This window comes from Netta rufina, assembly GCF_964035555.1.
Source record: "Netta rufina genome assembly, chromosome: 2".
Taxonomy (NCBI): domain Eukaryota; kingdom Metazoa; phylum Chordata; class Aves; order Anseriformes; family Anatidae; genus Netta; species Netta rufina.
The window spans coordinates 1,142,036-1,151,813 of NC_140124.1; the positions used below are offsets into that span (position 1 = coordinate 1,142,036).

At 64.4% G+C, this 9,778-nt stretch overlaps 1 protein-coding gene across 1 annotated transcript; it reads left to right on the plus strand.

Moving 5' to 3' along the window:
* Positions 1–305: 305 nt before the first annotated feature.
* On the plus strand, positions 306–5,070 carry CSPG5 (chondroitin sulfate proteoglycan 5; the record flags this gene model as incomplete). The annotated part of the gene is given in 11 exon segments (XM_084283013.1): positions 306–372; positions 1,176–1,352; positions 1,354–1,455; positions 1,457–1,933; positions 1,935–2,033; positions 2,035–2,106; positions 2,108–2,179; positions 2,181–2,410; positions 3,002–3,190; positions 3,793–3,865; positions 4,906–5,070. Coding segments are annotated over 10 exon segments (1,635 nt in total). The 5' UTR covers positions 306–372; positions 1,176–1,196.
* Between the last annotated feature and the right edge of the window lie 4,708 nt (positions 5,071–9,778).

Here is a 9,778-nt window from a genome sequence, read left to right on the forward strand (position 1 = left end):
CCATCACCGGCATTTCGGTGATGAGGGGGGTGAGGGTCCCACCCCGGTGCCCCCCCATCTGCACTCCCACCCCCCCCACCCCCCCTCCACGGGCGGAGCCGGTGCCTCCCGCCCGCCCCCAGCCCAGCCCGGCCCGGCCCGGCCCCCCCCCCCCCGGCTCCCCCCCCCCCCCCCCAGGCGCGGAGCTCCGGCGGCGGCGGCTGCGGGGCTCGGGAGCGGGGGCTCGGGCGGTGCCGGTGCCGGTCCCGGTTCCCGGTGCCGGTTCCCGGTGCCGGTGGCGGTGCCGTGGCCCCATCCATGCCGCCATGGCCCCCCCGCCCCGAGCCGCCCTCGCCCTGCTGCTGCTCGCCGCGATCGGCCCCGCCGCGCCCGGTACGTGCGGGGACACCGGGGGGACACCGGGGGGGGGGGGGGGGACGACACACACACCGGGGGGGGGTCCCACCGTATCCCCCCCCCTGCCCAAGGATGGGGGGTCGGTGGGGCTGAGCCCACCTGTGGGAGGGAGGGGGGCGGCCCCCGAGGCTCTCGGGGATGGGCAGGGGCCGGGGGGGGGCTGCGGATGGGTGGGGGGGGGGGGCGGGGGGACAAGGGGGGGGGGGTTGGGGGTGGTGTGGGGGGGCTGGGGGGTGGTATAGGGGGCTGGGGGGTGATATGGGGGGTTGGGGGGTGATATGGGGGCTGGGGGGTGTTGGGGGGGGCTGGGGTCCTTTAAAGGGGGCTGGGGGCTGGTATGGGGGGGCTGGGGTCCACTATGGGGGGGCTGGGGGCCGTTATAAGGCGATTGGGATCTGCACTGGGGGGATTGGGATCCGCTATGGGGGGGGGATCGGGGTCCGTTTCAGGGGCTGGGATGCGCTCTAGAGGGTCCGGAGCCCCCCCCCCCCACCCCGGAGGGAGTCGATCCCCTGGCAGGGACTGGATCTCCTTGCCTGGGGGGGGGGGCAGGATCCCGTTATGTGCCTGGGGGCGGGGGCCGGATCCCCTTGCAGGCGCGGGATCCCCTCTGCAGGGCTGGATCCCCTCGTAAGGGGGGGGGACTGGGGGCAGCGGGGGCGATGCTGGGGACCCCCGGGGGTGTCACAGCCTGGGGGGGGGGCTCCCAGTGCGAGGTGGATCCCGGGGGGTCCTCAGGACCCCCCCCTGACACCGCCGTGTCCTTGTGCTCCCCGCAGCGCCCCAGTGGCCCCCCCATAATGGCAGCGAGGCTGAAGGCAGAGCCTGGGGGGGGGGGCGGCTCCCCGGAGAGGGACCCGGCAAACAGAGCCCCCCCGGGGACCCCCAGCAACAACAGCACCAACCCCGGGGGGGTCCCAGCGGCCGGCGAGACCCCGCGGGGACCCCAGCTAGAGCCCCCCGGGGGGGGGCACGGCCTCCACCACCCACCCGGCGCTGGGGTGCCCGGGGTGCGCCGCTGGCGGCGAGGGCGATGCCAGCGCCTTGCCCCCCCACGCCCGGCTCGGCCGAGGACAACGAGGTGGCCACCGGTGTCACCTGGCCCGGTGACAGCAGCAGGGTGGCCATCGGGAGCCCCGAAGAGGCCGGCAGCGGCGAGCACCCCACGAAGGCCTCGCCGCCGGGGGGGCTCCCGGCCTCCCCGCCGAGCGTCCCCGGCCTCCCCAGCCCCGCTTTTGGCACCGATTCGGCCGAATCCGAGCTGCTGCTGGCGGCCGGGGGCTCGGCCCCGGGGTTGGGGGACTCGGGGCAGGAGTTTTGGTCGGCCTCATCCAGCCCGGCCCCGGCGCAAGGGGCTCGTGGCCGTACGGAGAGGACCTGGCTGGAGGTGCTGGAGCCCGGCACGGCCACGCCGCCGCCGGGCACGGCCGAGCCTCCGGCCCCCGAAATCATCGACGTGGATTACTACGAGCTCTTCGAGGGCGCCGAGGGGTTGGGGGGTGGCCGGGGGGCCGGCGGCACGGCTCGGAGGGAGCCGGGCGGCGGGGGCCACGCCGTGGGGCCTCCACGAGCTCTACGACGACTTCACGCCCTTCGACGAGTCGGATTTCTACCCCACCACCTCCTTCTACGCCGAGGGGCGACGAAGAGGAGGAGGAAGAGGAGGATGAGCTGGATGAGGAGGAGGATGAGGAGGATGAGGAGGAAGACGGGGGGTTTGGAGGACGAGAACGGCTACCGGCCGCCCCCTTCGGCCGTGCCCCGCGTCCCCCAGGCACCGCGGGGGACCCCGAGCCAGCCCCCGACCACCACCGAAACCCCCCGGTGCCAACGGGGGCAGCCCCCCAGCAGCGCCGCGGCCCGGGGAGCGCCTGGTGCCGGAGAACGGCAGCGAGTGCCGGAGCGGCTTCGTGAGGCACAACGGCTCCTGCCGCTCCGTCTGCGACCTCGTCCCCAGCTACTGCCACAACGGCGGCCAGTGCTACCTGCTGGAGGGCCTCGGGGCTTTCTGCAGGTAGGGATTGGGGTGCCGGGGGGGGGGGGGTGCTTCGCCCCGGGACGCGGCACATCTTGGGGGGGGGGCACGTCCCCGTGGAAGACGTCGGGGAGACCCCCAGCAGCATCCCGGAGGAGGGTGCAGGGTTTGGGGTGATGGTTGGGTGCCCCACAGCTGGCCCGTGTCCCCTTCCATGGGGCCGTGTCGCCTTCTATGGGGCTGTGTCCCCTTCCCCAAGGCCACGCCGGGGGCCGGGGGCTCTCCATCGCCCGCTGCATCCAGGCAGGAATTGGGTCAGGGCTGCGTGGACGAGGCTCCGGCCGCGGCGCCTGTCGGGATTGGCACAAGGGGGGGGGGAGACGGACACGGGGAGGGCCCCACCAGGGCTGTCCCTGCGGGGCCACGCTGCCTTTGGGGCAGGAATCCCCTCGGTGCCATCCCCTTGTGGGGTCACGCACTAATCCCATCCCCGCCGGTTGCCATAATCCACAGATGTCGGCTGCACCCGGAGCCCCCCGGGGGGGGGGATTTGGGGTGTGGGGGGTGCCGGGGAGGGTTTTTTTGGGGAAGGGGGGGGGAGGACGGGACCCTGACTGTGTCCCCTCGTAGGTGCAACACGCAGGACTACACGTGGCACAAGGGGACGCGCTGCGAGGCCATCGTCACCGACTTCCAGGTGCTGTGCGTGGCCGTGGGCTCGGCCGCCCTGGTGCTGCTGCTGCTCTTCATGCTGACCGTCTGCTTCGCCAAGAAGCTCTACCTGCTCCGGACGGAGAACAGCAAACTGCGCAAGACCAAGTGAGCGGGGGTGGCACGGGGGGGACACACGACACGACCCCAAAACCCCTCGCGTCCCCCAAAGCGCCCGTCCCCGCGTGCTTTTGGGGGTGGCACGGGGTTGGGGTGGTAGAAATGCCACTGCTGCTGCTGCTGTGTGGTTAATCCTTTTTGAGCCTCTACTGGTTCCAGTTCATCTGCCCCACTGGGAACTGGGGGCACTGGGTTGGGGAGGGGGTGTGATGGGGTTTTGGGGTCATGGGGGGGTGGGGGAGGCTGCCACCGCCGCTCTGGGGATGCTGTGGGGTGGGTGAAGGTCGGGGTCCTGTCCCCCCACCCCGTCCCCAGCCACTTTTCCCCCGTGTCCCCGGAGCCAGGCAAGGAGAAAGCACTCCCAGCGCGGGTCCCTAATGAACTGTTAATTAGCGTTTGCCTGGGCCAAGTGTAATTAGCAGCAAAACTCCTGCCAGCCCTCGCGTCCCCTTCCGTGGCCGTGACTCCTGCCTGCCCCCGTCGCTCCCTCCACCTGGGGGCACCCCCCAAGACCCCATTCTCCCCCTAATCACTCCGTGGGGACCCCCACCCCAAAAAAAAAACCCCATGGCACTGCTCCCCCCCGGCAGATACCGCACCCCGTCCGAGCTGCACAACGACAACTTCTCCCTCTCCACCATCGCCGAGGGCTCCCACCCAAACGTAAGGATGCTCGGGGGACACCAGGGGGGGTCCCCGTGCTGCTGGGCTTTTTGGGGTTTTGTGGGTTTTGGTCCCACCACCGCCGCTTTTTTCGGGTTGCCACAGAGAGACACCAAGTGCCTCGCCGCCTGCGAGCCGTGGGAGGAGCGCGGAGCCCCCCCAGCCCGGGCCTGAGCCGTTTTCCCCGTCTTTCGACCCGATTTTAGCACCCGTAGTGCCTGCGAGAGACCCCCCCCTCCGGCAGGAGGCTCCCGCTTCTTGTGCCCCCGTCCCCGCCGTGCCCATTTGGGGCTGCGTGATCCCCAAACCGGAGGGGACAGCAAGGGGGGGGGGGGGGGGGGACACCCCAGGAAGGGTTTTTTTTTTTTTTTTTGGGGGTGCGGCGGCACCAGGAGCGGAGGATAGAACAAAAATCAATAAATCAATAACAAAATGCAATAAATTAATAACAAAATGCAATAAATCCCACCCCACGGGGCTCCTGCCAGCGCTGCCTGGGGTCGCTGCTTGTCCTAGGGGGGGGGGACACACACGCGGTGGTGCGTGGTGGCCACGATTTTGGGTGCTGGAGGTGCCGGGGCCTCGCCTGGGAATGAGCAGGGATGGGTTCAAACCCTTTTGTCTGCCCTTCCCGTGGGCTCAAAGCCACCAGGATTCCTTCTGGGGGATTTTTTTATTCCCCTCGGTGCCCTACAAGGGGCTGGGGGTGTGGGAAAGGGGAGGGGGGTGAGGTGGTGGTGGCGGCACGCCGGGGAGGTGGGGGCCTTTCCGTGCCTAAAAAGGGGGTAGGGGATGGAGAGGGGCTCTGCCAGGGAACGGGGACAGCACGAGGAAAAAGGTTTGAAACCCCAAAAGGGTGAGAGTGGGGGGAGAGAAGGGAGGAGACGGGCTCGGGATGGGGGTGCCCAACGCTGGAGGTGCCCAGAATTGGGGTGCTGGGGGTTTTGGGCACCGGGAGTGCGCCTTGGGGTGCTCCGTGGGGGTCTGCCCACCCAAAATCCCCAAACCCAGCCCTCCTTTCTCTCTCTTTCTCTCTCTAGGACGACCCCAACGCCCCCCACAAGCTGCAGGACTCCCTCAAATCCTGCCTGAAGGACGAGGAGCCGCCGAGCATCCCCAGCGCCGCGCCGGCCCCGTTAGAAAGCGGCAAAGGGGGCGAGCCGGGGGGCTGCGGGGTGCCCTGCCTGCACAACAACCTGGCTTAGGGCAGGGGGGGGGACACCCTAAACCAGGCTGGCCTCCCCGTGTGTCCCCCCCCCCTCCCCGCCCGTGGCATGCTTTGGTGTGTTTTGTACAGGGGGACAGCGTGGGCAGCGCCGTGTCCTTGGGGTGTGTGCTTCGTGCTCCGTGTCCTGCCGCTTGGCTCCGTTCCGCGCCGTGGTTTCTAAGCCTCTGCTGTTACCGCGCCACTTTTTGTTTTTTTTTGTACTTTTTTGTTTTTTGTTTTTTTTTTTTTCCCCCCCGTCCCGCAGCCCCAACCACCCCGCTTTTTTTTTTTTTGAAATATGAGTCAAAACGTCAAAAAAAAAAAAAAAAGAAAAAGAAAAAAGGGGAGATGTTGAAATAAAAGTTTTTTTTGTTGTTTTTTTTTTAAACTTAAGCCTCTCTTGCCGGTGTCTGCGCTCTCCCAACACACGTTGCGGCTGCTAACCCTGACCCTAACCTCAACCCCAAACCCAACCCTAACCCTAACCCTGACCCTAACCTCAACCCCAAACCCAACCCTAACCCTAAATCTAACCTCAACCCCAAACCCAACCCTAACCCTAAATCTAACCTCAACCCCAAACCCAACCCTAACGCTAAAACTAACCCTAAACCTAACCCTAACAGGAACCCTAGCCCCAACCCCAGCCCCAATCCCGACCCTAACCCCAACCCCAACCCTAACCCTAACTCCAACCCTAACCCCAACGCTAGCATCAACCCCAACCCCAACCCCAGCCCTAACGCCAACCCCAACCCCAACCCTAACCCTAGCATCAACCCCAACCCTAACCTTAACCCCAACCCCAACCCTAACCTTAACCCCAACCTCAACCCTAACCCTAACCCCAACCCTAGCATCAACCCCAACCCCAACCCTAACCCTAACTCCAACCCTAACCCCAATCCCAACCCCAATCCCGACCCCAATCCAACCCTAACCCTAACTCCAACCCCAACCCCAACCCCAACCCCAATCCCACCCCCAGCCTCAACCCCAATCCCAACCCCAACCGCAATCCCAACCCCAACCCTAACCCCAACCCCAACCCCAACCCCAATCCCACCCCCAACCTCAACCCCAACCCCAATCTCAACCCAACCCTAACCCCAACCCTAACCCCAACCCCAATCCTGACCCTAACCCCAACCCCAACCCCAACCCCAACCCCAACCCCAACCCCAACCCTAACCTTAACCCTAAACCTTTCCCTTCCCTTTTCCGTGGTGGCGTTGGCCACGCTGCTGGTGGTGTAAATCAGGAAACCCCCCCCAATTTCCACCCGGGCTCGCAGGGGGGACGCGGCTCCGTGGCTCCCTGCCCGCTCCCTGCCGGAGAGGATCTGGCTGGTTCCTTGGGGGGGAGAGAAAGGAAATTAAGCAATTAATTAAGAGGTGATTATCAGCGTGCCGTGCTCGAGGTGAGCTCCCCGGGGCCGGGCAGCGCTCAGGCTGCGGCTCGTCGCCTTTTGGCTGCTCGTGGCGCTCGCCATCGGCCGCTGGAGGGTTAATTAATTAATTCCCAGCCCCGTTTTGGGGGATTAACGCCCGGGAGCTGGCTCGGCACGGCCCCATTTCGGAGCCCTCTCACCTCCCCAAAGCTCTCTCACCCCGGTGCCCCTCTCGCTCCGGGGTTTTCATCCCTCGCCGTGCCTCAGTTTCCCCTCCGGCCGCTGCCACGTCCCCATCCCGCTGCCTGCCCCGAGGTTTGCCGGAGGACAGAGCAGCCCCGTGACTTTTTCCATCCCCGTAGCCTCCTCCCAGCACACCCAGAGACCCAACCCCGTTAAATGGGGAGCTCGGGGATGGCCATTAAATTTAAATGCCTCGCTGGTTTCCTTTTAGGGGGGGGTGGCTTTTTGTGGCCGGGTGACGGCTGGCACGGGACACGGGACGAGGAGAGGGGACTGGCACGGGAGCCACGTTTGTCCTCATCCCTTCCCTCGTCCCCTTTTCTCCCTCGGACACGTCCCGGGAGCAGCGTGGAGACAAGGAGCCTTTCTTCCCTCGGGCTGGCCATAATCCCGATGGCGTAAGGGGCACGGGGGTCGGGCCGGTGGGACCGATCCCAAACCCTCCTCGGCCTCCTGGACCGTCTCCGGGGGCTGCCAAAACCCCATCCAGCCCTAAATGCACAGACGGGGGGGGCTCCTGGGGACCCCAGGGCATCTCAGCTGCTAAGGGGAGCCCCCAGGTGATGTGTGGGGACCTTGGTGGCCACGGACAGGGGGATGCCACCGATTATTCCTTGATCCCAGCCTAACAGGGAGCAAACCCCGCGTGAAACCGAGCCCGCGCCGGGTTGAACCGAGAGGAGGAAAGGAAAATCCTCTTAGCTGGGCAAAAACTGAGCGCTGCTGAGCGCGGGGAGAGCAGCTGTGGCTGTGTTTGCTGATGCCAGCGAGGCTCCCACCCCGCTCTGTCGCCGCTTTCCAGCTGCGGGGCCGGGGGGACCTGCAGGGATTGGGATGAGGGGAGAGGCAGGAGGCGAGGAGGAGGCTGAGCACGGCCTGAGCTCGCTCCTGGCCCTCGTGAAGGGATGTGGAAAGCAAAGAAGCCAAAGACAAATGGGCTGAGAGCCTGGGTGAGGCTTTAGGGGCGCTGGCAGGGCTTCAGAGGAGCGCCGCGAGCAGCAAACCCAAAAGGAAATTGCCCCAGGAACAGGCTTGGATCCGTCGCCGGCTCCTCGCCGACCTCGGGCTCGGGAAAAAGGTCGGCAGAAAGTGGGAACGAGGTCGGATCACCAGGGACAGCCACACGGGGGGCGCAGGCATGTGGGGGAATCCGACCGGCCAAATCGAGATGGGAATAGAAAGGAGAAAGGGCAGCGACAGCAGGAGGAGGGAGGTGATGGCAAGCGAGGGGCTGAGCCCTCAAAGGTTCGGTAAAACCAGCCCTAAACACGCCAGCTGCAATGAATAAGGGAGGTGCTCTCCACCCAGAGAGCATTAATTGGGGTAAATGAGAATAATAAGCAGTGTACGTGGCTTGGAGGGGGATTTTCTGAGCTTTATCCTCAGAAAACTGGCTGAAGGCACCTGGGACCTGATCCGGGAGCCCCGGCTCGGGGCCAAGCTCTCGTTTTTGCTAGGTGAGACCAAAAGGCAGCAGGGAAACACGGGCCGTGCTTCAGGGAGCTCACAATTCCACCGCAAAGAGCCGGCAGATGGAGACAAGCCGTTGGGCAGACAGCACAAAGCAACGGAGGCGACGCTGGGCTCGGTGCCCCCGTTTGATCCCCGTGGAGGTGTCTGTGCCATCACGTCCCTGGGGGGCTCCTCGGAGCTGGAAAAGGCCCCGGGGAGTTTGCTTCCAGTTGTAAAATGACCTGGAAACTGAACCCAACCCTCGTGCATTATTCCCTCCAGCTGCTTTCTGCCACCGCAGGGCCGAGCCCTGTTTCTTGCTCGTTAACCTCTCCCGGCCCCGAAGCCCTAATGATCTTTCATGCTCCTTTGGCTGCCCAGCACTTTGATTTTGTTTGGGAACACCCCGGGCAGCTCGGGATCATCGGGGGAGGTAAAGCAAAGGTTTTCTCCCTAAAAAATCTCTCTTCCCACACGCTCACACCAAGGAGCCCGGTGATTTCAGTTAACCCTCCCCACCGTGCTCTTGGGAATTGCTTCAAACGCCGCACGGTGAAGTGTTTTGATGTGTTTTGGTGTGTTTTTTTTTTGGTGAATAATTGCTTTTTTGCCACTCGTTTTGGTCCCACGTGGCTTAACGGTAAGCAGCACGGTTACCTACGGGTGCCACACCGCTCCTCGATGCCATAGGTGCAAGGTTTGCTGCATTGTAAACACCACAAAAGCAAAAAAAGGCAGGATTTTATGTTTCATTCACAAATGGAAGGCTCTGCGGCTCCTGGAGGAGCTGGAAGGGAAGCGCTCCGGGGAGAGAAACGTGACGGTGCAGGCAAAAAGGTGGCCAGAAAACGCCCCGATCAGGGCTCTCCCAGCACATGGGAGAGCCCTGAGGTAGGAACAGCTCCGGGCTCTGCCAAATCCCTCTGTGAGCCAAACCCCAAGGGCTGGGAGGACAGGAGGCAGAGGGAAGCGAGGGAGTTAAGGCAGGGAGCCCGGCCGGAGCTGGTTCCCCACGCCCCGAGAGCGGAGCCGGGTTCCCAGCGCTCTGAAAAGGGTAGGAAAACAAAAGCCCAAGCGATGCGGGCTGTTAAAGCAGCTTTCAGCTGAAGCTCCTACAGCGAGGAAGCCGTCCAAGGGAAGGAGAGGAAGCCCTTTCACAGCTCTGCAACTGGTTAAAAGGCAGGAAGCACGGGGCTGACCCCAAAAAGTGGGTTTACTGCAGCGGAGAGAGGTGGCAGGGGGGGTATCTCGGGGTCTGGGGACCTCACCCAGCCTGTGCCTACGTTCTCTGAAAAGGGTTGGGGAATAGGGTGGCAAATTTTACGGATAACACACAAATAAACATCAAAAATAAAGGGGGAAGAAGAGCTGCAGCGGCTCGACCAAATCCCCACGCAGCCCGCTGGCTTTTCTGCAGCTCTCCCAAACCAGAAGATGGGGGAAGCCTGAGGCTAAGGCAAGCACTGCGTGGTCCCAAAACTCTTCTCCCAAACCCCAAAATTTGCAGCTCAGGGGCTTCCCAGGTTGCTCTCAGATCTCTCTTCCATGGCTTAGCCCCTTTCTCCTACCAACTCACCCTCCTAAGCCCACAAAACCCTTGAATGGTGATAATTTGTGGTTC